The sequence below is a fragment of the Lineus longissimus genome, chromosome 5 (genome assembly GCF_910592395.1).
Source record: "Lineus longissimus chromosome 5, tnLinLong1.2, whole genome shotgun sequence".
Classification (NCBI taxonomy): domain Eukaryota; kingdom Metazoa; phylum Nemertea; class Pilidiophora; order Heteronemertea; family Lineidae; genus Lineus; species Lineus longissimus.
In genome coordinates this window covers 20,411,148-20,438,694 of record NC_088312.1, presented here as the reverse complement: position 1 = coordinate 20,438,694, position 27,547 = coordinate 20,411,148, and the positions used below count along the sequence as shown (strand labels likewise).

General features: G+C 41.3%; 1 protein-coding gene across 14 annotated transcripts in view; it reads right to left on the bottom strand.

Annotated features, from left to right (window-relative positions):
• The window catches only part of LOC135488713 (intermembrane lipid transfer protein VPS13A-like), an 80,129-nt gene that overhangs the window by 35,059 nt on the left and 17,523 nt on the right, over positions 1–27,547 (bottom strand). For 6 of the 14 annotated variants that reach the window (XM_064773421.1, XM_064773423.1, XM_064773431.1 and 3 more), the window contains exons 7-45: positions 27,146–27,304; positions 26,625–26,717; positions 26,412–26,469; positions 25,711–25,832; positions 25,288–25,469; positions 24,963–25,107; positions 24,111–24,231; positions 23,707–23,801; positions 23,222–23,358; positions 21,792–21,883; positions 20,965–20,988; positions 18,052–18,167; positions 17,456–17,743; positions 17,002–17,089; positions 16,496–16,613; positions 15,976–16,147; positions 15,113–15,148; positions 13,364–13,538; positions 13,170–13,230; positions 12,563–12,878; positions 12,262–12,404; positions 11,867–12,111; positions 11,197–11,339; positions 9,948–10,073; positions 9,695–9,778; positions 9,275–9,504; positions 8,641–8,664; positions 7,691–7,923; positions 7,090–7,295; positions 6,749–6,915; positions 6,280–6,401; positions 5,791–6,086; positions 5,050–5,166; positions 4,714–4,878; positions 4,176–4,275; positions 3,879–4,045; positions 3,662–3,790; positions 3,226–3,445; positions 2,819–2,839 (exon numbers count right to left, since the gene is read on the bottom strand). In XM_064773421.1, the coding sequence (XP_064629491.1) occupies positions 2,819–2,839; positions 3,226–3,445; positions 3,662–3,790; positions 3,879–4,045; positions 4,176–4,275; positions 4,714–4,878; positions 5,050–5,166; positions 5,791–6,086; positions 6,280–6,401; positions 6,749–6,915; positions 7,090–7,295; positions 7,691–7,923; positions 8,641–8,664; positions 9,275–9,504; positions 9,695–9,778; positions 9,948–10,073; positions 11,197–11,339; positions 11,867–12,111; positions 12,262–12,404; positions 12,563–12,878; positions 13,170–13,230; positions 13,364–13,538; positions 15,113–15,148; positions 15,976–16,147; positions 16,496–16,613; positions 17,002–17,089; positions 17,456–17,743; positions 18,052–18,167; positions 20,965–20,988; positions 21,792–21,883; positions 23,222–23,358; positions 23,707–23,801; positions 24,111–24,231; positions 24,963–25,107; positions 25,288–25,469; positions 25,711–25,832; positions 26,412–26,469; positions 26,625–26,717; positions 27,146–27,304 (5,536 nt within the window). Of the gene's footprint in view, positions 1–141; positions 364–2,818; positions 2,840–3,225; positions 3,446–3,661; positions 3,791–3,878; positions 4,046–4,175; positions 4,276–4,713; positions 4,879–5,049; positions 5,167–5,790; positions 6,087–6,279; positions 6,402–6,748; positions 6,916–7,089; positions 7,296–7,690; positions 7,924–8,640; positions 8,665–9,274; positions 9,505–9,694; positions 9,779–9,947; positions 10,074–11,196; positions 11,340–11,866; positions 12,112–12,261; positions 12,405–12,562; positions 12,879–13,169; positions 13,231–13,363; positions 13,539–15,112; positions 15,149–15,975; positions 16,148–16,495; positions 16,614–17,001; positions 17,090–17,455; positions 17,744–18,051; positions 18,168–20,964; positions 20,989–21,791; positions 21,884–23,221; positions 23,359–23,706; positions 23,802–24,110; positions 24,232–24,962; positions 25,108–25,287; positions 25,470–25,710; positions 25,833–26,411; positions 26,470–26,624; positions 26,718–27,145; positions 27,305–27,547 lie in introns of all 14 variants that reach the window. The other 8 variants (XM_064773424.1, XM_064773435.1, XM_064773434.1 and 5 more) reach the window with 6 other exon arrangements.

Below are 27,547 nucleotides of genomic sequence, written 5' to 3'. Positions count from 1 at the left end.
AAATTGTAATCAATGTCAACTCTATTCAAAAGTTCTCTGTTTGAAAACCACAACAGTTTCTATAAAAGGGTTAAAAAACCTGCTTAACATGCTCGAGGTTAATGCCACCCAAGCTATCTAAATGCATCACATTGGAAATACCTTCAGCACCTTTTGAGGTTACCCCAGTTGTCTTTGGGTTAGGGTTCTCCAGGTTGGCCACAGCCACTGCAGCCTCTGGAGAGGCCCAAGCTAACTCTGGGGCAGGCCTTTCAGGTTCACCCTCAGCCTTGGCTGAGCTAGGGTCTGATAATAAGGGGGTTAACTCTGAGGATTCGATCACATCTAGTGGGGCTTGTTGTGTCCCTGAAGTTTCCCCCTCGGCTGAAATAAGGATATAAGTTAAGAAAGAAGAGCAAAATATAAGAATGGGTAAAATAAGTATGAAAGAAAAGTTACGAGATTAAAGTATACAGTCTCAATCACATATGATATCCCTTAGTTGAGGCAGAGGGTATGTCATTGTGACTGGGACTGTAGCTCAAGTAGTTCTGAATGGCTCTGAAAAAAGAGTGGTATGAAAACTGAAAAATCGTTGTAAGTAAATGTATCAAAGATAGGTAAGGAAACATCGACATTGTAAACCAGGGATTTTTCGTCGCCTTCCAAGTTTTGCTTTCTTGCAAATCACCTTTCTTTGAAATAACCGAACAAAAGATTTCACATGCTGTCATCCACTAAACTTGAATGTAATTATTAACTAAAACTTCACAACTTTTTGAAAATGAGTCACCAAAATGTTAAAGATTAGACTTAATATAGATTTTTTTAAAATGAGGAAGCAAGTTGTATTATTTTAGCGCAAATTGAAAAAGGTAAATGGATAATTTAGTGAAGTGGTCATTTTAAAGATGGACCTTTTAGAATTGATTTGGCAATTTTGAATTTGAAGCTAGCTTTTTGTAAGAGGTACCTTCAGTTTTGGGTGAAGTCGGAAATGATATAGGAATCCCTTCCACAACCTCACTATCAGGAGTATTCAGGCCAGATTTATCAGGCCCTTCGGTGGCCTCACTATCAGATGATGTTTGATAAGACTCATCAGGCCCCTCACTACTTGGTGAGCGGGGATAGGCAGGCCATTCAATACTAGGGGATGTTGGCCAGGATCTATCAGGCCCTTCAGAGGCCTCACTATTAGGTGAAATAGGCCATGAAATATCGGGCCCTTCGGTGGCCTCACTTCGCAGTGAGGTCTGGTTTGATATATCTGGTCCTTCAGTATAAACCTCACTGTCAGAGGAAGTCGGAAGGGACCTATTGCATTCGTTTTCATATGACCCTGAAAAGATTACCATAGAATAATGATATCAGGAGTTGACATAATACTATAGAGTGCACTACTTTGTGCATTATTCGGGCACACGGGTTAAATTACATTCAATTCACACAGATAATTGGGCAAAAGATGGGAATTTCACAACCGCTTGGCCATGACATACAACATAAGGATCTCTCATGCTGATAGTCAGAAGGAGGCAAGATGTCACAACTGAAAGAGAAGGTCAACTTGAGAGTTGATTTGAAAGACGATTTAGGGCCCATGCAAGAGAAAATCTTCAGCAGGAAGAACTGGTGCATAATATCAAACATCTTATCTGATGGTGTTTAAAAAGAGTGTTCCCGTAAGTTGGGATAACTTTAAATATTGAATTGAGAATAAAATTCCGGGCTTGACAGCTCAGAAGATTTCTTCTGAGGTTTAAAGTTTAAGATGTCATGAAAGAAACATGAAACGTGTTTACAAGGGTACAATGTTTATCTGTAATAAATGACTCTCAAAAGATATGTGATACATGAACATGTATGTCTGACATGTAGCTGACAGCTGTCCTTTATTTAGGTGAAATTCTAACAAAAACTAGCAAATTTCTCAGAATCAAGGCCATTTGACCCAGATTCGAATCTGAACCAAAAACGGACATTTTTGACTTCTATTAATTGATATTAGAATGACACAAATGACACCTTTTTTGATTTGATGCATGAGCTAGAAGTAGAAGCCTCTTAGCTAGGCACTGCCAGATATGGGATGAGACCCCACAGCAATATCTGATGTACATGTAGTCTGTATTTACTGCTTTTCACTGGACAGATCAAGATAGAAAGATAGCTTCGGAAACACTGAAATTCTAGGTTTAAAAGTCAAGACGGGGATTTTAGTGACACCAACGACTTCACAACATTTCTACGATTCTCTTTTTGTACACATCTCAACAAGCTTATTAGACACTTTTATTTCTCATCACTTGGTTTGAAGGAGAAATCGGCACAAGCAGGAATGCTCATCTGACATATATTTTACACGGCTTTTCAGATCAGTGAGCTTAAGATATTTTTGAACCCAATCCCTCTCCGCTTGGCTAGACTAAGCGTCAGTCAGCTGACATCTCTCGAATACAATCACATCTAACTGCAGACACTTCGTATTCTGAGCATACACATTGTAATTTCTGATTAACGGGTTTATTTAACTTTACATCTCAGAGGCTTAGCCAGCTTTTCGGCATGAAGGGCAAGAGGCTCCCTGGGAATAGATATTTTGCTGACATCTGGGAGAACCTTTGCCCGTACTGCCCCTACTTCTGACATCCTGTTCACAAAATCGCTGTGCACAATGACCCTTTTCCATTCAGCCGAAATAGATAGGACATCCAATCACCTCAATAAATCTGTTACCAAATACCCGAACAGAACACTTGTGCCTTTTCTCTCAAACCTTTTCAAAGACCTGTAACCACTTGATGAGTAATAAAAGCATTGGTAACTTCTCACTTACATTGACTACTGATAGTGCTTGCTGAAATGATACAAGTTTCGTCTGGTAATATACTTCAAATAGCATTCAAATTTGAGTTTATGTAAACTACTCATTTAAAACTTGATAGAATACCTGGTATAATCTAAACTAGAGATCTTAGGACCTTATGCAAGTTTATATAGCCATAGCCACTATTCGACCAATGGGAATTATTTCTTCAGTGAACGGGTGAATCGATAATAAAAATCTTGGATTACTGACACCAGAAATATCCCTCTGCTGCCAACTCTTACCACTAAAGCTACTTAAAGGATACTCTTCTCACTTCATTCTACTCAACACTATGTTCTGTAATTCTAAGCACCAAAAACTGAGCAAGCGCGCTGATAAATTTCTTGCCGCTGAATATCAAGAATGGTTCTTACCGAAGCTTCGCTCACTTCCATGCCTCATGCGGCCCACTTTATCAAGCTTGGGGCGAATCACGGTCATTTCCGTGTCTTCGTCAGTGTCTGTCCCTGAACTTTCCGTCTTCTTCGGCCCCTTTGAATTGTTGTACTTTATTTCGCCATCCAAGTCATCGCATTCGACCATTGGTAGGTCCTCGTGGAGGCAAGCGATATTGTGGCTTTGTGCTTTGATGACCTGTAAGGGATAAATGCAAAGTTGTTATAACCGATGAAAATTAAGGCCTACTGAATTTACAGTTCTGGGTGGGGTTTGGTATAACTTGGGAAAAGACTGAGACCACAAAGGGTGGGGACTCAATCACAGCTCCAGAACTACATCTATTGATGACATTTTCTCCGTGACAGCCAAAACAGGATGTAAAGAAAGTGAATGGATCCCTTCCCCACTCACCTTGACCATGACCTCCCAAGGTCGATAATCATTCTCAGACTCCATGACCGGCTCGACGAAGGGCTCCCACACTGCTAGCTTCTCATTGTAGTAAAGGATCTCCAGGTGTAGTTCAGAGTGGATCAGCACCTGGAACAAAATCAAGCAAAACAATTCAGAAAATGTAAACAAAAAAGAAGAAGCAAGCTATTTCGAGCCCTATAGTGGACAACCTTACCCAATCATCAATGTGCCCATTGAGAGATGTCTTCAGGGTCAGGACCGGCATATGTGAGTCCAGCGTCTCGATCTCAAACGTGACGATCACCAGGTTAATACCAACGTTCATGGTCACAGAGGGGTTGACTGGTTTCTTCAGTTTGATGACCTCACATTTCTCATCATCTGAAAATATATTGTTACAATTGTTAACCTGATCCGGGTAAATCTGTCCCACAGGAATTTGCCTCCGGGAGAATTAGCGATGTGGTTAAATCAGAGGGATGAGAGGGGTCGTGTATCGAAGTTTCTCTACCTTTTTTCTCGAGCCACTTGTCAGCTGATATCTTCTTGATGGTCCATAGGTGATCTTGGGGCGAGTGTGGCATCACAAAGTCTACCTCATCCCTCCCACGCTGTAATAAGGAACATAAAACTGACAAAACGACAATGTGATGACATCCATTCAAAGCAGAGTCTCTCTTTTATCAATGCCATACCCAAGTGACAGCCATCAACAAGTTTCGACAGCAGTATTTTTGCTGTATCCCATTAGCCACATAGCAACGTCCATAGTTTTGCTGTACCATCTTAGCATAGCATGTCATGTCTCTGTCGAAACGATGCAATACCCCAGTGAAAGTCAGCACCTCCTAGCGATAGTCAGCACCTCCTAGCGATGGCTGTAGCTTTGCTAGTACCATATTAGCATGCCATCACAAGCGGTATGAAAAGCCTTTCATTTGGTGAGTTGTCTTTGACGTTCTTCTGCTATTTTTGAATATCTTTAGATTGTTCTTTGATCGGATATTGGAGGTACACCCAAAATAGTGACAGAATAACGCAGACCTTACCCTAAGAGCAAGCTCTGAAGACAAATATTCGACTATCTGTAACGTCATCTGCACGATCGTAGTCGAGATGTTGATGGAGATATCCGTGATCTGCATCTCCATGACGGTCACGTTCGTATCCAAGGCAACGCATCTCTTGAAGAAGATGTTGCATGGCTGTAGTACCTGGGGAAGAGAATGGAACAGTCAATAGTCAAGTTAAAGGAAGACTATAGGCCGAAAATGTTCTGCCTACCATTCTATAGTGATCTATATGAGAGGGTTACGTGAGGTTGAAAACTTTGCGTTTATAGACGTCACCCGTCGTCAAAGTTTTAAGTGACATTTCAAACTCACCATAAATTTAGTTTTTGCCCTCTGTCTGAACACGCAGGATATGATTTGGAGATCGTTCACCCTGGCGATTAACTTCTCTCCCCCGGACTGACGTTGGAATGTGGCTTCTGCATTGGTCTGGAAAAACATCAAGCATTTCCATAAGTAATGACGATACAGAGAGTGTAAACAAGTGGATGGGAGAGCAATGATTCCTGCATGCGGATACTGGGGGAAAACAGAAACCAAGCACATCTATGATCGTAACAACAAGGATTTGATTTCCACATCTTCAAGCACAGTTTCCACTTTAGACAGCGCCACTAGTGAAAGCAGGAGACTACACGGTTATCTGATGATTAATTCTGATGTAAGTTATTGGCTCATCAACTGTAACTGACTACAAAGCCTGAGGAATGCCCCAGCCTCCCGCTGCAGTGGAATCAGTACTTTATTAAACCTCAATCATCATGGCTCTTACGAGCTACAAAATACATCACCCCAGTGGCTCGCTCTATGTCAAAGACTGTAGCAACTGATGATAATGTAATGTGTGTAAGCTAAGTGTGACCTTATTTACTCAAAACGGATCACCTTGACTATTACTGACTGCCTGGTTTCTCAAGGAATAAGAGTAGAAACAAGAGGAAAATTTGACAAAGAATTGACAAAGAGCTTAGACAAAGAAGTCGACATCCAGAAAGATGCAAACCGTAGTTTCTTTATGATGACTATCAATAAGGCATCTTGCACAATACCAACCTTAAGCACCCAAATTTTACTACTCGGGACCGTCGGCTCAAAGAACACCACTACTTCTGCCTCTTTGAAATTGGCCGACAAATCCATCGGAAACAGTGGGCCGTTGTCGACATCTGGTGTCATTGCTGCGTTGTCTTGTTGGTTCGATTCGTCAGATTCTTGCTTCTCCAACATCAGCCCATCCTCCACATCTGGGGCAGCTGAGAGTGACAATTTGACCGTCTCCGCAAACTTTAGCAACGCCATGATGAAAGGGGCGCAGAGGTTGATGCGGAACTTCTCGACGCTGAGGTTGACTGGAAGAGAAATATTTGAAGTTGGGTTTTATCATAAAGTCTGTAAGAGTATTGACCGCTACATGTACACTTTCGCAACAGGTGTTGCACCTGGCCCTATCTCAAACCCTGATTTGAAATTTACCCCATGCATGTGAGGATCCAGCAATAAGAGACAAACAACTAGGAAATCAAAATGTTTATTGTGCCTTACCTTTCTGTGCCCCATCTCCTGATTTCTCGTACAGGAAGTCAACCATTGGAGGAACAGCCTCGTCCTGCACTCGGTTGACGACAATACGACCCTTCTCGTCGACTGAGTAATATTGGAAGATTCTGAAAATAGAAAATGTAACTATGTCAAGAGAAAGCTCTCAGAATGTTACCCGAGCTTTGAAAAGCTCATCCGGCCAGAGCTTATCCCGGATTTTATAGCATTAAGCAACTAGGAGTATTACTCCCCCTGGATAGAAAGCTGTCTATCGCAGGTTAACTTCCCAGGCAAGCCTGGTACCCATTTACTCCTGGGTTGAGAGAAGCAAGTATTGAGGTTAAATGCCTTGCCAAAGGACACAAAGATGAAACAGTGCCGATTCGTCCCGAGTTTTAAACCTACGACCTTCTGGTTTTAAGCCTTCTAACCACTCTGCCACTGATCCCAAAAAAATGTCGACACAGCGTACCTTTTAACGACCATCCTGCTGTCAGGTCGTGTATCATCCAAGGCAAGGTTCCTCAGCGTGACGTGTAGCTGGCATGCCCAGTCTGTGTCCATTGCTGCCTTCATCGATATCTTGCCAATCTCAAACGTGGAGAGGCCCTCGGTCATACCGGGGGCTATGGGAGACACCTGGAAGAGGCACACAGTTCATAAAGTTTGAGGATTCTCATCGGGAGACAAAGTTTAGTGTTTTAAAACACAAGTTACTGCTTAAAAAGATGAACAAAACCACCAGTTAAGGTATAGTCTTTAAAACACCTCAAACCCCAGAAATGTAGAGTTTGGCCGAATTAATGCACTTACAGGGATATCAGCTTCAGATAGCAAAGCCAGCACCATACCGTCCATCTCAAACGATGCCTTGGCCAACTGGACCCGGGTCAGAGGTTCTGGTTTAGCTGTGGCCGTGTTGGGCATGACGCGGTCACCTACTGTGGGGGTCGCAAGATCATCATTCAGGGAGCCTGGATGTGGAATGGGTGGCCGCAGGTTGTTGGTATCTACTTGATCTGAAATGTCAAGAAAAGAGCTGAGGATATATTCTCAATTGCACCTGCATTTTAGGATGGTGACACTAGTGCAAAAGTCATTGGAATGGTTAATGGTGCATGAGATAGGAACCAATCTGAATCAGGTTGTTTTTCACCTCAGATGACCTGATTGTGGGTAGCGCCATAAGTGTTGAGTTGCTTGACCCCATCAGATGCTGCAGTCTTACCAAGGAATTTTGGCTATTTGCACCCAACCATAGTGGAACACAAGAAAAGCACACAAGAACGAAAACAGGAGAAGAAGAAGTAAGTCTTCGGTTGGGGTAGCAAGGAGAAGCTCTTAGAAGAACAGAACACTTTGGCATCCAGGAAATGTTGACTGACCTTTGCAAAAACAGAAATGATAGACCTACCTTTCATTTTTCCTCTCTGGCCCTCTCCGATATTCTCCTTAATGACACATAGAGTGATCTTCAAGTCCTTCTGAGTGATATTGACTTTGATGATATTGAGTTTCCCTGAGATTTGATATTGAGCTTCAGGCGTGACGAGGGGTTGAATGGCCCGTTTGAACGCTAACTTCAGGCTGATTGGTTCGATGATGGTGTGGCAATGCTGGACTGTGCTGAGTGGGGACAGGTAGGACCTGGAAAGAATGAATTGAGAACTGTAAGATTGTGACAAGATGAGTGATTTTCCATCCTCTTGATAATTATTACTGTACCACTCACGACTTGATGTCTAAGCTGATTTCAAAAATATTTAACATCAGTAAGTCTCCTCTAAACCTTGAGCCCATCACTGGACGGAACATGAATACAATCCCTGATCACGGCCCAAAATAAGGTCATCAATTGACAAAACAAGTGCCATCGTTCAATGGATTTGTCATTGAATGTGATCAATTTAAGTTATTTTTGATCAAGGATGGAAAATATTAACACTCTGGACTAACAGATCCGATGAATAAACGACCTGGACACCTACAATTAAGAAAGTAATCTAGCTCTACTTTTAGGGAGGGCCGATGATTTCCCCACCGCCTGGGAAGGTTGACTGATCATGCATGATGCGCCTTGAAGAGCCATTGGTAGAGGATCCACATACGAAAATACAGATTTTCCCAATTTCTCTGGTTTCCTCCTACACGTACATGAAGTACATGTACATCCATATACAATCACCTACTCCTCCACCAATTTCAACAGATCAAATTTAACCCGACAAATAAACCCTGTCCATCACTTTCATGTACCATATGATAATTTCCATAAATAACCCAACACCAACTAAGGACATCATTACCAAGAGAAATAATCTATTTCTGATTAACATACTTCATTTTTCCATAACTTATACCTACCCGACTACAATTTCCATGGTTTGACTAAGAAATAAACCATAACTGTTGTGGCCTCATATAAAATATGTTACCCAATGTATAATATGCATATAAGAAAGTAAGAAAAATAGTAAGAAATTGAGAATGATATGACATTCCAAATAGTAGATTTAAGATTATAAAATTCCAAGAAACTCCCACACCGAATTGAGCTCTTACAAATTTTGATAACAAATTATGCTATGAATCATTTTCACAACTAGGCGTCCTTCAAAGGTGTAAAAGGGGTAAGTAAGGGAAAGCAAGGCTGCGTATAATTTGTCATTTTTCCCAACAGAAATGACTTCTAGCAGAACCATCACTAGCAGAACCCGAGATGTGGGTGTCAAAACGTAGTAGGCCATCAGTTAAATAGAAGTGTCATTTTTGAATATGGATACAAGCACTGGTCACCCCTTCAAATGCCAAGTAGGCCATCAGTTAAATAGGAGCGTCTTTTTTAATATGGATACAAGTACTAGTCCCCCCTTCAAATGCCAAGTAGGCCATCAGTTAAATAGGAGTGTCATTTTTGAATATGGATACAAGTACTGGTCCCCCCTTCAAATGCCAAGTGGAGGACTACTTCTCTTCTTTCCTCCAACTCTACACCTACCTCTTGACCTGTACCGAATCCAAGTTGAGATAGTAATGATCCCACTGCTGATACAGCGTCTTTCTGTCGGTCTTCACCTCCGTCTTATCATGGTAGTTCTTCAAGGAGAGGTCGCCAAGCTCCGCTACCAGCATACACGGGGACTTGGAGTGCTGGGGGACCCAGATCACAGGCGCACGGACGTCAATGTTCATGCTGATTTTCTTTCCTTCAACTTCCATGGTTTGCACCTAAATGTGAAACGTTATGATCATTGGCAAATTTCGTATTAGATACAGTCACTGTGGTTTCAATTCAAACCAATTATGGTTTGGTGGTGCAAACCCTGGACCAAGTTTAGATGATTTCTACGCCAAGGGGTGAACTACATGTAACTAAGCTATGCCATGTATGTGGTAATGGTGAGGACACAATGATTACCTGAGTTTTGACTGCATCCTGAGCTTTCTTCATGTAGGCCGCTTGCTCTGATGTGAGGGCTCCTATCAGAGGCTCCACGAATGCCTGGAATTTTAACAGTATTGAATCAAACAAAGATGAGTTCCATTTCAGACAAGACAAAAACAAATTGATAGAAAAAGAACATAATTACAAAGATAGACCCAATCTGCACATACATAAGAAAGTAATAAGTTTTGTGCCATGCAGCTGAGGCCACATTTCCTACACTTACAGTTATATTTGAGACAAACTTGTTTAGGAAAACTCCCTGGACCCGTCCAACTCTGAACCGGATGCTAAAGTCGAAGGCTTCCTTCCTCAGCGATGGCTTCATACCCTCCTTATTGTAGATGACCAACTGTAAATATAGAAATATTAAATAGATTCCACAATCATGAACACTTAGGTTGACTTTTGAGGCGAGTGGAGTTGAAAGAAATATTTGACTCATCCAGCTGGATATCAATTGTATGGACTCCTCCAGCTGGTTATCAATATTATGGCCAGTTCACTCCTCCAGCTGGTTAGCTATTGCCGGGCTCGTTTGCAATTGCCCGGATGTTTGACTCCTCCAGCTGGTTTGCAATTGCCAAGACCGTTGACTCTTCCAGTTGGTTAGGATGGTTTGACTCCTCCAGCTGGATGTTCATTGAGTATATATCTTTCCAAATCTCATCAAATTTCAAGATGTTAGGCTCTTTGAACTGAAAGCTTCTAGAACATAATTTTACAAATTTCACCAAATTTGACTCTAACTGCTGTGAAATCTATCCCGAAAGTGCAAAAAAAGGGAGAGATTGGTCATCCCGATAAAAATCTATCATAAACTAGAAATTTGAAATTTGCTTGTCAGCAAATTCAATAGCCCCCACGGGCCCACACAGTATGGAGGAGTGAAGTCTATTCTGTTTCGCGGATGATCTATTTCCTGACAAACACGCTCGCGCTTTCTCAAAATCACACGCTCAATAACATTTAAACAGCACCCTAACCTTTTCAGATGGGCAGGATGGATCATCGATAAGCATTTAAGGCTATTCCTTTATTTTATTCCTACATTCAACCGTTATTCTTTGCTAAAAATACACGACAGCTCGCCACTTCGGCAGAGAGATACAGCCGCCATGATGCATGAGGATATGACGTCACCATTACGGGGCGGAGCTTATGCTAATATACGTGTGATTGACAGAATCGCCTTAGAGATTTGAAAGCAAATCAGAAAATCGGCGCATAAAAACGCTTCAAAGTCATCAAAATTATCCGAATTTCGAAAAAATATTTGCCAGGTGCACTAGATCGAGTTTAGTTTGATGGGACAGGGGCGACAGTTTTTCAGTTGAAATAGCAGTTTTGCTGGACTACCTCCATAATATAACCTGGGAAGAATGCAGAAGCCTAGTACCTTCTCCTAGTAATCTCAATATAGACCCCACATTTGTTGTATGTGGGGTCTATAAAAATGATTCTAAGAGACCAACCTTGAGATCGACGAGGCTGTCATCCTCGATGGAGAGAATCTTGGGATAGAGCGTCTCCGGTGTGGAGTCTTCCACCAGCAGGTTCTGGAGCCTTGCATAAATGGTGGTTCGGTTTCTCTTCATGGTTATCTTCGTCTCCAAGCCTGAATGATAATAATGAGTCTTTTATATAGCGCAATTCCGTGACACTATTGTTCTCGCTCAAAGCGCTTTGGGATATCATATTATTACCCCGGTCTCCACAGAAATCAATCAGGGGTTTCAAGGAGCAACCAGAAGGCGCTCACTTGCTCTCGACCAGTTGGGGAACCAAGCAGTGACTTGGCTGGGAGTCGAACCCACGACCTCCTGATCATGAGGCCGACTCTCTTCCACTGCGCTACCGCTGCCCCTAATAATGATAACATAACGTACAGTACTAAACTGGCCCTAATCATCGACTCACACGCAATTCCACCAAACCATTTTTGCTACGACATGACCTTGTCGGAATGCAATGATCTGGACTTGGAAGTACATTGATGGCCCATTGGTGGTACCAAATATCCTCAGTTTCAATCAAAAGGTTCATCCAAGTACCAAACTTTTCCTTTCCAAACACCCCATGAAATCCTCCCAACTCATCCATATTTTTCTCTCTGCAACTCTCCCACAAAACAAACAAGCTTACCATCAACCTGCAATTCAGCGACACCCTGTTCCTTTGTCTGCAGCTTCAAACCAACATTTGAAATTTTCGCGACAAAGTACACCTTCGTGCTACCAGGAGGCATGGTGAGATCGGTCTCATCTATCGTCTGTATAACTTCCTTCGGGATAGGGACCTTTGGCAGTATGGATTTTATTGCTCTTTCATTGACCACAGGTGTCGTTATGGGTGTGCTCAGACTTCGGACCATGTCATTATTTTGGATGCTGCAATACAAGGGAAATGAAAATCAGAGACAGCGAAACTGTACAAATTTGTGCGATATCTTGTATGAAACTTCCCTCAAACAGCGAAACCCTGACCTCCCCCACATCAACACTTCCTCACAAATTTGCTGAGAACTGAAAACAATTTACCTGCAAGTGAGGTTCTGGATGAAAGACGTCAGATAGATGATGGCCACTCGGTCGACTATGAGCTGCAGAGATGAGAACTCAACGACGAAGCCTTGCTCGACACTTCTGTAGATGGTCTTGAAGTCGGGACAATCAGGGGTCACCTATAAACAAAGAGTCTTCACTATTCAAAGGAGTACATGCACAGTGAGGGAAAGACTATACCTGTACGATGCCTAGCGGGAAACCAGCACCAGCTTCTGTCTTATCAGAGTTTGAGGACTTGGTTTCAAGAGTTGGAACAGAGTATCACCACACTAACCTTTCGATACATGATGGTAATGAGAGCCATCCCCGAATCCTTGGACACCATCATTTCCAGGTATTTACCAGACGACGACGTATGCATCTTATCCACGACGGAGATCCCGCCGATGCTGACGTTGGACGCCAAGCCGTAATCCAATACCGCCACGTCGGTACACACACGATTCAGCCGGAACATGAGATATGGTACATCATGACGGTCTGACTGTTTGTTGATCTGGAGCACAACTTCACCAACGCGGAGACGTAGAAGGATTTTGACATGGTTGTTGTCGGACAGCGAGTCGTCGACTGACTGCATTTGGAGAGGCCTAGAATCGAGATGAACGCTTCATTATCATTGGACAGATGATGTGCCTTGCGCAGGCCAGGTGTATGGCAATGCCGTGTTACCTCATAACGAATCTTCCCAAGCAAGCCTCACCAAAGAAAACTCATGGCTGAATGTATGGCAAGAAGTCTCAAGCGGTAACTTAAACTTGCGGCTTACAAAATTTGACTCCTTTGGGGTGAATATTCAATCACCAATTAGCAAGTTCGGTAGTAAGAGGGTTTAGAATCGAACCTAGGACCTCCTGTTTCTAAACTGTGCTGATACTTACTTTGCCCAGTCTTCTACATCCTCATCTGAGTGTTCCGACGCAGAATAAAACTTCTCCTTCTCTGGAATTTAAAGAAAAATCATTAATTTTTGCCACAGAACATGACTTTTTTACAGAGACATTTTAACATTTTCTCAAAAGACCATTTCATGACTGATTTCATTACTTTTGGCTAAATCGAGATAGCACCTTACCTAGTTTTGTAACTTTCTTGCCTTTCTTCCCCTGTGGAATTGTCGATTGCGGCGGCACATTCCCACTATCGACATTGTCTTTACCTCTCAGCTTCTTACCACAACACTTATTAACCCTTTTCTTTAGCCCTCGTAACTCTACTAAGTTGGGCGTCCGTTGGCATTCCCTAATGTCCTGGAAAATATGTTGGAAGGTGTAGGAGCTGGCTTAAGAAATATTTCAGTGGAAATTGATGAAGTTGGTCGCGTGAATAACAGTTAGGACAAACTCATGTGTTAAAAGGACAAATGGAGTTATTAAGGGCAATATTACCAAGCTGTCAACTACCCAGTAAAACTTCAAAATCTGACTGAATTCCATATTATTCCAATTTCATCCCAACTTGGACCCAAGTGAGTCCTCTGGGCAGCTGTCATCTTTGTGCAGAATGATGCATTGCCAATGCGCTGAGTGGAGGGAAGGTACGACATCATGTTGTCACTTCAATCAGTCATTCTCAATGACCCAAATATTACGACAAGGGCAATGATGTCAGCGTAGTGCTACCTGGGTGATGTGAAGTCCGACTTTGAGGTGCACTCAGGTGGGGCAAAAGGTTGGTTCCTGCAGCAGGTGTTGGTTTCTTCAAGTGTTTTGCTCAAGTGTTTCACCAGTTTGAGGATGTCGGGAGAAACGTTGGTAACAATAGGTGGTAGCTATAGGAACAGGAGCAATATGTGCCACAGTACTGAGGAAGAACACAAGCACAGACATGCATCACAGGATTCCTTGCGTATTGCTATAATCTCTGAAAGCCTTGGGCACGAAAATTCAACTCATGATACAAATCCAAATAAAAAAACCAATCCAGCCACTTGAATTATTATCACGATATGCAACCATAGAACTGACTTAATGAAATAGATAAATAGATAAACATTTATAAAGTGCCTATTCAAGGCCTGATTTACCGCACCAAAAATAGTCCTGAAACAACCAAGTCTTAGGCCCATCCATTTAAAGGAGAGAACACAGTCTTATCACCCTTGATACGTTTATTCGGAACCTCCATGTATCATACATGCACAAGAAAGCTGGGATTAGAAAAACATCATGCCGACTCTTTGAGGACTGAATTAGGAGGCCTAGGCTGATTCCTTTACCATCTGAACATGCTGAGCTGTTTAAGACATGATCAGTCCCCAATCTTACCATGTGAAAGCATTAGGTAGGTGCGTTCACTGAAGGTACCAAGTTGTCTAAGGAGATTGTATAGGCATGGTGTTTTCCAAAAGGTGTGCGGATAAAAACATGCAATAGAATCCAAATGGTAGTTAGTAAAGACAAACGGTCTGACGAGTAGGCTGACTGTTGTCCATTTGACAACTATCAGTTCAAAACCCATCTTTGCAAATGTGTCAACAGTTTATTCATTCTCTGGAAGTTGGATATTAGTATCAGTTTTATAACGAAAATACTCAGGTTTCATAGAACATGGAGACTAATCCACTACCAGCACTTGAAGAGACGAGATTACTTTCGTTCAATTGCTGACTTCTGACAGCACAAAGATAACTGCAAGAGATGACGTGTACAGTAACCTACTTCAAGTAGTAAGCAGAATTTAGCTGTCACAGTTTTTTCAATATTTTTGAATTATCATCAAATGGTTTCATCCTAAATCATTTCAAGTATTGTCCAAGAGAATGAATAAACTGACAAGCATTTTATTGAAGCAAGAACAACAGTCAACCGAGCCATAACACTACCTCAGATGCATCAGACGTTTCATTACTAGACTCTTCCTATTCAAAGCAACAGAAAGAGACATTGACTACGGAGAAAGTGACAAAATAAAACGCGTTTACAGGTGATGTGCATTCCTAGGCTTTTACGGAAATTTCATTTCACACTCAATTCCCTACAAAATAAAGTGAGCGTGGTGCAAAGGACAGGAAACAAGAAACACAAAACACTATCCATTATGCTACAACAAGTTTACACCAGGTTACACAGAAAAAGAACAAGACATTGGGTGATATGAATAAAGATTAGCAATTGCTTTTATCTAAAACTCCATGTACATTTACACCAGGCCTTTCTGTACAAAATTGAAGTAAAAGCATTTGCTAGACTTTATTCATATCAGCCATTGAATTGAATTAAAGAGCATGTATAAAAAAAGAAATATTATACGCAAGCAATGACCACAAAAGCAACAACAATCAAAATGTCCCGATGCCATTGACCTTTCATCCCACTGCCATGACCTGTTTACTCAGGACTCCGACCATCCACGCCACCATGGTCTCATGCATAACAACATATATACCCATGACAAAATCCTTTCACCCCCTGCACATCGAGTGGGTTTCTGGAGGCCAAGACACCACCTCGAGTGCAATACTTCCACTCAACAAAAGGCCCAAGGGCCTGGTGCTCAGCTGAAGTACATGGGTCAACGGTACACAACATGGAAAGTACCTGATAGGTCTCTTTCCATCTCGATTTTGTTATATTGAGATGCCTATGTCATGCATACAAACCAAAGATGGACAACAAAATAAACAGATGACCTCAACCAAACAAAACAACATTAGTATGCCATCACCCCAGGGGAAGGGATACGCACCAACACGCCAGCAGGGCCTGGCTCCCTCGGGCAATCAACCTGGTCCTCAATGAGTATCGGCATACTCTGGCTGTTAGGAATTGGAATGTTCTTAGCAAACGCTGTCAGCATCACGATCTTGTTGTCTGACACGTTCAGCTTCAGTGTGGGGAGGTTTGCAACGATCTTTTGCCTGGAAGGAAGAAAGTGCACAGGTTATATCGGAGAGCTGAACAAAATTGAATCAAATGTTCTATTGCTGTCAGCAGGCAGCATAGAACACCAACTTCATTCACTGAAGCAATCGATGTTGTAAAGATGTTGGCAACTGATTTAAGATTTGTAACTCTAGCGTGTCCCGACAAGCACCAAATTAAAAATCAACGTAGGTTGGAATGCCATATGTGATTGATCCCGGCTACTGGTGCATGCCCAGCACGACTCAGCCTTAATCTTAGATCTTTGCTTTATAAAGTATCCAACTTCATCAGTGGTTCTTTAAGTCCGAGGTGCTTTCGGCAAGCTGTAGAAGAAGACTCACTGTGGTAACTGTTTATAGTCCGGCTTGACAGAACTATAGAATGACATCTGGAGGGTGACGCTGGGTAGAATGTGGAATTCGGAGTCAGGCTGGGTCTGAGCAGTATGCCAGTCTTCACCTGGGACAAATGTAGAGAAATAACAAAATATGATGAGAGGCCAAGACGTGGTTTGGGAGTTGTAGCAACAACCAGACTTTTGAGTTGAAATCTTTTTTGAATGGGATAGCAATATCACAATACAATGTTTTGCATTTGATAAAATTGGCATTTGATTGATCCAGCTTTCTCATGAGAGCGTTTTTGTCTCCAGATAACCCACTGAAGATATTAGATCTTCCAATCACTCTTGGTCTAAGCACTCAACATCCAAGTGTCTTCTGTGGGATGCTGCACCTTCCCATTAAACTCAAATGTGGCAAGAACGAAATGACTCGAGAGGAATCTGATTCCACAACCTCTCTGTCAGGTCTGGCAGTCACAACTACACGATGAGGCGGACACTCACCTGAGTCGGCTAGCAACACCTTGACATCTGTGACGGTGATGTTGAGTTTATCGTAAAGTCTCGATTCAATCTCCGTCATGGTCGCATTCTGAAAATAAGGAAGTTTCGTTGAAATATGTTGGATAACAGAATGATGAGGATAGAGATGCTCTGACTCTTTTCAATCCTTTGATAATCACGACGTTAACACAAAAGCCTAACTTGTCAATTTACAAAAATTTCACTGATAAAAGCTTTCTGCTCAGTGCAGCTGGGTTTAAGCATGAATCGTAAAGTCAGTTGGTCTCCTGCCCGAGTAGCCGAATGGCTCACACAGACCGAAACTTATCCTAATCTCTGTAGCATTAAGCAACCTAGGAGTAAAACTCCCTCTGGATAGGATGAACCCTAGTCGGATGACCCTAAAACTTCTAAGAAAATCAGCGGGAATATTGGAATCTTCAATAGACCTTACCTCCAAGTTCTGATTCTTAGGTTGCAGCTCACTCTCCACCTTCAGTTTACCAAAATCAATCACGAGGACATTCCCGCCCCGATGTAGTGTCCCAAACTCCGGAATGACGATATACGGCGATCGCATATTTACAGTCAAGTCTATCGTTTTGTGGTTGTCTATGGCGTACTGGAGACCAGCGCGACTGTATTCGGCAAACATTTCCAATTGGTGCTGACATGCTGCTTTGACATCATTGATCTCTAAGTTGGGAACTTGGAAGAAGGCGATCACTTCATTCACAGAATGCTGCAATAGAAAACATCACTTGATTAAAACATATCAATCGACTAATCATAACAATCAATCCACCAACCGATTGATCGATACTTACAGTGCAACAATTTGATTTGCTGAAATGTTCAAAGATACCCTTTATGCTGACACCGAGTTATGAATCATCTTAGAGGGTTTTTTTAAGAAACTTTTGTATATTATAATCTTGAGTTCTCCCCCTTAGGCCCTATCAAACGCAGGCACTATTGCGTGGAAGCCAGCTGTGTTAACCACAAGGCTTTGAGGCTTTATCCATGCCCAAGTCTCAAAGGCTGACTGACCTCATCATAGACTATCTCCACTGGCTGCACATTGAGTTTCAGGGTGACGTCAGAATCACCTTGGACAGGATTCATCTCAATGTCCAGGTTGAACACTTCAGTGATTTGCGAGGGAGCTGAAACAAAATCGAAAGTTAAGGAGTGAGATTTGGAGAACATTGGTGGAAGAAAGTAACAAGGTAACCCAATCGATTGTTGACCCATACCAAAGAATGACTCACTGCTCTCCTAGTGAACACTAATGTGATACACAGACAAGATGTATTGAAAATCAAGCCTGAAAATGGAGTGTTCCTTTCATTTGATTCAATGTTCTCCTGTCAGGTATTAAACTTTAAAATTCCAAACAATGACAAATGGTCTTAATCACTTATTGAAGTTTCTTTGGAAGAGCATACTTTCAAAATGTACCAGAAGAAGAAGCAAAGTTTTGATGGGCCAATCTGTCTGGTCAAACTTGAAAACTGGTCACAAATTGGTTATCGTCCTGAAATCATTCCAAATCAGAAGTTCTCATAGATTTGAGACACTCAAACATCAAGTTGGTAATCTTTTAAAATCATTTTGCATGAATGAATAAAAAAGCAAAAATAAAATGTTTAAAATGACTTTTAACATTTATAATTGAGAAAGTCAGCAATTCAAGACATCAACAAACTGCCAAAAAAAACATACAAAAGCTCCAAGTGTTGTATGCTGCTTTGATCCGATATGTACCAGAACATCAATAAACTACTTCAACAACAGATTTACATGCCAAAGATCAATAGCAACAACACTAAAACTGGTATTTCCATGCATGAGAGTTGATAGATTTAACGTTGAAGAGATCTTTACGATGTTTTGAAAATTTCACAATCCTACAGCTTCAATTTTTCAGAAGTAGTTTCTATGCTATCTGGATCAACTGATTCTTCTTACGTTTTTGTTGCACAAACAATGCTCAAAACTAACATAAGATGGAGATATAGCAAAGGCCCAAACTTGATTTTCATGACAAGACGTCAGATATCACCCATTCACTGTTATTTTGACCAGACAGACTAACCCAGAAGAAAACGCTAGTTTTACCGAGCCAAGACCGCATCTGAATAATCAACAAACAGGAGATATTAGGCACATGGTCAGTCCAACAAGGTTGTCTGACGGTCTTGAGGTAATGTCAGTTTCATCGTGACCTTTGAGTTGAGAATAGGTTCATTGAATTCATGAGACATACCCAACGTTTAAAGTCTGGTAAAGAGGGCAGGACATAACCTTTGGGATCAACGTTAGCCGTTGTGATAAAACGGAAAGTATGCAAAAAGTATCATAAAACGTGGTCTTGTTTTGAAGTTCTTTAAAACTTTATTTGAAGAAACAACTCAGATGGAAGCTCACGAAAGCAACTGCAACGTGAAAAGGCGAATGAAATATGCATTAAATGAAGACCTTTCAACCATTGGCTAGGTGAAAAGAAGGGAAACATTAGGGAAAATAAGCCCATTTCTGCTCCATGCAAGCAACAGCTAGGACATGTCTTTCTTATAGATGGGTTGACCAAAGCATAAAACATAAATACAGAGCTTTTCGACTGTGGAATCGAACCACTAAGCTGATATATTCAATGGCGTAAACTACAGAAACTTTCCAATTGGGACGTCAGGTAAGCGCATGTTAAGACATGTGCTCAGACACTCAACTAAGAGACATTAGATCAGCCCACACTCAAGACATATGGTCAGACATTCAACTTTGATTACCTGTTGATATCAACATGTTGAGATGTACATATTGTGATGGTGTGCATGATATGCAACTACACTACTCAACTACATGTTGCAAGACTACAGTATACAGAGATTGCAAACTAAGAAAGATACAATTCTATACCATTTTGTCCAGATCTGAGTGCTCCCTTCATAAAGATATAGGGTGAAGTCTCGAGACGTAAAGTATTGAAGAATAGTAGATTATTTAAAGGATCTGTCAGGGCATGCATGGAGCAGAGGTATTCATAGGAGTAGAGATGTTCGTCTTTCCAATGTGGTATTCAAGCATCATAATTTCTCCACAAAATAGACATATACTTTAATTTTGCACTGGGCTCACCAGTTCACCGCTATTAATGACGAAGAAAGTCATTGTGAAGACAAACATCTTGATTTTTTTCATGGACTGATCAAGACAAACTGACTTCAGGATCCCTTAGTAGAAGCACATCTCCCCCCAATTAATATATTTCCACGATTTTGATTTGCGTGAATAGAGGTTACACGCTAAATCCGCAAACTAAAACGCCACGAAAATGTGTCAGTTCTGTCACACACCAACACATCTGAATTTTGCTAATCTTGTCAAACTGAAATTAGAGCACCTATGTCAATCTAAATTTATGTCCCTTAATCATCCATGTAGAAGCATAATAAAACACTGCTGAAGAGAAAATGCTCTTAAGAAAATACATTCAGGCCCATCACCAGAAGAATCAAATGTTTTTTCTTCACCTTGAACTTTTGATATTGGTGAGAAAGTAGGTCAAGGTCAAGATCTCAGTGATCTGTAGTACCCCATATACTACTTAGTTAATTCATTTCTGGTAACTAGAATCATTGTGGAAAGCTGATGCCAGTAACAGTATGAAGTCACCAGTCATTCCTTATGATGTTTTAGATGACACAACATCAATATCATCTCTGTTGTGAGATCAACTGAGTGCATTGAGCCAAAACTTCATAAATATGGCTCTGATAATCACAGCAATAATGTTTTTTCTGAAGTGACATCTAGTGTCTTGAACATCATGACTGAATTACTGTCAGGTAATATTCTCCAACGTAGGAATATTCCATATCGATTTGACCTAGTCTCTGGCAATGGGCCTGCCATTAACAGCAAGATTTAACACACACAATGGTGACATGAACAACTTACCAAAACTACCATTACCGGCTAAATCTGATTGGAGGATTGAGGAGACCAGAAGATCATCTAAAATATAGGGTGGCACAACATCGGTCGCTCAGACAAATGTAAGGGATGGACCAAGATGTTTTCAAATGTAATGTAGGGAGGAATCTTTAAAATTCATATCCATCCATGTTACCTTTCGTTCAGTTCTGCATATCAGTTTATCAGACTTTTACATTCAGAACACTATGCTGTCTCAGAAACCAATCTATATCAAACCAGCACAAAGTCCTTTTTTCAAAGAAAATAGGTCAAGGTCATGGCCACTTTAAAACTAGGTCAAGGTCAATACCATTTTGTTCTCAAGTGGGCCATATACTAATCACAAGATTTATCAACCTCAGGCAAAAATTGATGGTTTTCTGGGATGTGAGGAATTACTCATTTAATAAGGAAAACAAATGATTGCATTTTTATTTTGTTAAGTGCAGATCCAACAACACCACGAGTTACATCTTTTTCTATCAATCTAAAACCACAATTATATGTCAATACTGATAACACATAACATACAATTAACTTGCTAACAGTTAAATAAGGCCAAGAAAGAGGGAAAGTTCTGCCTTCGTTATTTTCAATGAGTTCAGGATTCCAATGGGGAGAAGTTGGCAAAATGTTGCCAGAGAAGATGGTCTGATTGTTTACTGTACCAATAGTGAAATTCATCATGAAGAATAACAAAATCATGAACACAATTTATTGGGACAATTGTTTTCTTCCCATCTTTTTTGGCCAAGGCTAGTAAACACCACCAGGGACAAGGTAGCATCACTTGCTTCGCACATACTTACCATAGACACCTATATCCGAGGTTATGATGGGGACAAGTTCGTGTTCAATGGAAGCACCCTCCACGACAAAACTCTCTGTTTTACCAGTTACTCTGAAAAATAAGGAATTAAGGTCAAAACCTACATTTGCGAATAGTTCAAACAGTGTTCTCCACTCCAAATTTTGATTATTTTGATTCAATTTAGACTTGATTTCAGTTCTGTCCAAGTTAACAATAAACTCTATCTGCGGTAAAGACACTTGGGCAATCGATTTTCTTCAACAAGTTTGAAAGTTACATTTGAACAAACACAGGGACTCTCCAAGCAGGAATTTACAATGGATCAGCACTCTGGTCTGAGATGCAGCACTCTGAGGTAAAGGGGAATCTTTTCTATATCCACCACCATTGAAACCTACACTCGGAAAGAAGGTCTTGAGTTGAACTGGTAGAAATCGACAAGTTCCTCAAGCATGGTTAGGATATATTTATCAGTTAAGGTCAACGGCATATCATGTAGCCTGTTGGCCTACAGAAGTTGTGAGTTTATTACAGCCTTGTGTCCCATGAGGAGTCTTTTAGTTGCCCCAGCATAGACACAGGATACAACAGCCCATTGTCTCATGTCACTTCTGACTGACATTAAGAGCCTGAGCTGAGAAGTTGAAGCCGAAACCCGCAACTTGTTAGGCAGAGCCAATAACTACTCGGGCTTTGCAACTTGGCCCCCAATGTTTAGAGACTGTGATGTACTCCACTCCAAAGGAAAAACACTACACTTATAGGTTTGATACAATTACTGCGGAATGATCAAATCAGTAAGAACAGGCAGAGCTGGGTGGGACATGATGTCTTTAAAGACTGATGCAAAAGAAGTATGTACGAAAGAAAAATGGGACAGCCTTTCTTTGTAGAAACAATGGAATAGACTTACAGACAGATGACATCATTTAGACGCAAGTCATATCTTTTCAATACCATTAAATGGGTTGAACTCTGTCAGTTCATGATTAGACAACCAAGCTCATGGTTTCTGTAATCAAGTGTTAGACTGATATTCTGATTCACCTGTTTCAATGGCAGCAGTCTTTAAAGAATCAAAGGAAGGCAAATGAAAGTAAGATAGTTTTATTAACTCATCGAAGGTGCCAGCTGAGAAGTATAGCCTGTTAGGACAGGAAAGATTCAATGATCAGAGCATGCAAGTCAATTCTGACCAAGGAACGGAGGAGACTGAAGGCCCAGAAATAATTTGTGGGCCCTTAAATTCACACTTTTGCATTTACTGTTAATCACACAATATATAGCTGTGAAAAAGATAATCATTGAAATAACTGTTATGGGGTTGTCAAAATGCTAAATAAGCCGTTTCGAGGATAAAAAAGGAAAAAGGAACTTCCAAAGTCATACATAATCAACAAGTCTGACGAAATATCTAATACACTTTACCGGAATCCCTTGGCGTGTGGTCGATTCTCAAACGACGCAGAAAGACTGGTGATGGACGTCCGCAATACCTCCTTCCCATAATTCACTAGGCAGATTGAACAGCTTTTCAGGTAGATCAGAACCTTGTGTTCGATGTACTGAAAATGAGTTTGAGCTGGTTGTACATACAATGTTGTTCTGGTATGTCGTCTGCTGGGATCACCCACCTGCGAAATCCGACAAGATTATCTCCTCAAAGAGTCAGGCGGCGATGTATTCCATTTGCAAACCACTTGCACCACCTTGTTTACAGCTAATTCTCTGGTCAAGTGCCTGTCCCATGGACACAAGGCTGGTGAAACAAGGATAATCACAACAGCTTGCTTGCTTCCCAATAACCAGTCATCACAATAGACTGCACATGAAACTAACCGCTGTTTTAGCATTATTTATGCATGTTGTAATGGAATATATATATATGCAACATGTGCAACTCTAAAACTCACACTGGGTGGTTTCTCCACCACATTAGCATTCTCATCATATCCGATGCCCTCATATAACTTTTTCTTTTCATCCGGAGTAAGCTTGGACAACCAATCTGGAAAAATTAGAACAATACCGATTAATGTACATCTTGAAAAATTTGCAGGTCATCTGCTTTTCACTGAGAGCCTCAGAGTTAAAGTGTAAAGCCATATGATAATCTTTTCCATTGCTGATATTGGACTATAAATTCCCAATCTCAGATTGGAACTATATAAAGAAGCACTGTTTTATCAGCAAAATAAGGGTTTCATTCTACTCCCAACATTGAGGAGACTCATAACCTAGCGTTAACATCTTGAACGCAGACATCAGGACTATGTTTAGTCAATGTCGTCTCTGAAATGTTTATCCAGTAACTTACTTGTCTTTTTCGGCTCCTGAATTTCATATTCGTCCTCACTGTCCGAACTACCAAACCAGCCTGAAAAGAATCCCTCATCATTCTTCTTCCTCTTTGCCCTTTCTGGTGCTTCTCTAGCATACTGAAGTATTAAAACAAAGACATCTTAAAAACTTATTACTTTCAATATGAAATATCTCCACAACCTGCCATTTGGCCTCTTTTAGTTCTAGTTCATCTTTGAGGGAGTACTCCTCTTCAGTGGAGTACTCATCTTCAGTGGAGTACTCATCTTCAGTCGAGTACTCATATTTCAATGGAGTACTCCTCTTCGCTGAGGAACTTGTCTCTAAGGGAGTACTTATATTCAAGAGGGCACTCCTCTTCAAGGGAGTATGCCTGTTCAAGGGAGAACTCCTATTCAAGGGATTACTCCTACTCAAGGGAGTACTCCACTTCAATAAAGTACTCATATTCGAGAGAGTACTCCTCATCAAGGGAGTACTCCACTTCAATAAAAGTACTCATATTCGAGGGAGTACTCCTCTTCACTGAGGAACTTGTCTCTAAGGGAGTACTTATATTCAAGAGGGCACTCCTCTTCAAGGGAGTATGCCTATTCAAGGGAGAACTCCTATTCAAGGGAGTACTCCTATTCAAGGGAGTACTTCACTTCAATAAAGTACTCATATTTGAGGGAGAACTCCTCATCAAGGGAGTACTCCTCTTGCTGTCTGCTCGCATTTATGTGCAGGAGGCCACCCTAAAGGATATGATAAGTGAATTGCTTAACCAAATGAGCATTCAGATGTGTATACAACCCCAATTGCAATGGAGTAAAATGTTTACTAACGGGACACAAAACTACCTTACCTCGAGCTTAGCATGCTCTCTCGCCAGCAGAATATTGGTGATATCCAAGTCCTCCTCCATGGTAGCCAAGCGGCTCGTTATCTGCTCACTGTCTGGTTTCTCTAACTTACGTTTGTAAAGATCGCGGTACTGGTGATATTTGTTCCTAGAAAAGATATGGAATGGAAATTCATTCTGTCAAAAAGACACTATACTCCATTTCACGAAAAAAGGGCACTCTGATTTTGGCCACTTTGCACAGGAAAAGACGGAATTGAACAAAGTGGTTCATTCAAAACTTCGAAATCCAAAGCATGTGGCAAAAACTCTCAAATTCAGAGCTCACCTATGTTCCTTGATCCTCCGCCACGAGTATGGCCTAATAAAGCTCTCGACAATCGCGGTGTAAGCATATTTCCACCATGACTTGACATTGTTCTTCACGGAAACATTCGGCCGCCATTTCCTGTATTGCTGATTGACCTCCATCAGTTTGAAACTCTCCGTCAGGCTGAGCACATTCAAAAACTGAAAGACAGAATCTTGAGAATTTCATTTTCATGATTTTTGCGGGTCCAGCATCAAACTCATTGTCGATGCTTTTATCTTCGCACAGGCCCTGAAAATGTACATGACTCACTGCGCCACCTATAGTGACTTATCAAAACTCCACTTCCTCATGAGGCTGGAGCATGGAAATCTGCAGATTTCAGTTAGAAGAAGCATCTGCCTCAGATTACGCAGATGACTTGGTTAACTCTTTCCTCACCTGTTGCCTTGACAACATGATGTCGATCTCCTGCAAGACAAAGTCACCCAAGAACTTCGGCAATGACAACTTCTCTGACATGTTCAGGATCAGCTTTGACTGTGCAGAGATGGGACGTATCACTAGAAGAATAGAAATGAAAACATCAAAATCATGAACTTGATTAAATTCTACAAATGAATGATACAGCAAATTGAAGTGGCATAGAGTCAGAAGTTCCAGAGTTTGTTTCCGATTATGCGAATGAGTGTACTATTGCAGCAAGGAGCCTCATGGCCTAGTGGTTTACACTGCCGGCCAACACACAATAGGGCCCGGGTTCGATCCCGGGGAGAACCCAGGATCGTATGTCTGGATGAACCGGCGTTGCTTTCAAGGAACTAAAATTCCTGGCTCTTCACAGTCCTTCGAATGAGACTCAAAACCGAGGTTCCTTGTACCTGGTGTCTATGCCAGGACAAGCTAAGACCCCACCAAGTGAGAAACATGAGTAGCTTGCGTGGACTCTATCTCTCTCGCCAAAGTCGGACCACCAGGCCAATAAACCCAATTGGCGCCTAACCGTAGTGGCACGCAGGATACGCTGATGACCCCTCCAAGTGCAGAGCGAACGCTGAAGAGGAAGAAGAAGTACTATTGCAGCAGTAGCTGGGATGCACTAGCATAACTGGCATCTGGTGTAATTTCAATGGCATACTCACCAAAGTCAAAATCTTCATTCATGATGCTGTGCGATTCAATGGCGTTCTTCAACATGTTCTGCAAGGGGAAATAGCATTACAATATTTGTCAACAGAAGATTGCTTTACATTAAAATGTGCCAAAGGACAAAATAGGAACAAAGTAGCACTAGTAGTGAACTAGTCACCATAGTTACCAGATGAAAATGATGCTGAAAGGAACAAATTGCTTACCCGCCAAGCATCTGTGTGTAACTTCGTCCTGACCAAGCTGTGTTCTGGCAGATACGGATTCCAGTAGGCTCCGAAGTCACTCATACTCACAACCTAGAAATGGACGAAATAATTCTCGTTTTAAAGTGGAATATTGCGCTTTAGTACAGTCTCAATTGTTTCCAAATTGACTCAGAAAGGAACAAACTCAAGCTGTTCCAGCTGATGTTGCTAGTCTCAGGTTACCCAAACTTTAATACCGCGGCCAGCAGTTTGCATGATATGAAAAAAAAAAAAAAAGAAGTTGGCATTTCATCGGCTATTAAAGAGGCAATTAGGTGACACTCAAATTTCCCCCATTTGAACTTCGGGTGAAGTCATAGTGTATCACTAAAGTTGTATCATACTGCTGAAGTTGTCACAATTGTGTACTGATCGGATACAGTAATAGACAGATGAGAGTCCTTCAACCTGACACATGATTATAACATGACATATGATTATAACATGCCCGAACGATAATGAGTTCACTGAATCCCCACCTTGTGTATAGTCTTTGTATTCGCATCAATCTGCGTCACCTCCCATTGCGAATTGGTCGTCTCAGCCGATAAGTTCCTCAGGATGACGCCAAATGCAAACGGATGGTCAGGATTCGTAACTTTATCTTCGTAGCGGATGTGGATATTCTTGACGAACACCTGGAAAGGACAATTCCACGTAGTGTATGTTTTGAAACATTTACAGAGTGTTGTTGTGTTTAACACTAATCGCTGAACTTAGAATTGGAGTTTGACATGATCTGCTCCCTACACAATGCTCCAGCCTCCTGTAAAACCCTTTGTATGCTCTGATCCACCTTTTATTTTCATATATCACTGTCTTCCAAAAACCGCCAGCATTGCTCGCACCAATTTGGAAGCATCATCAAAAGACGACACTGA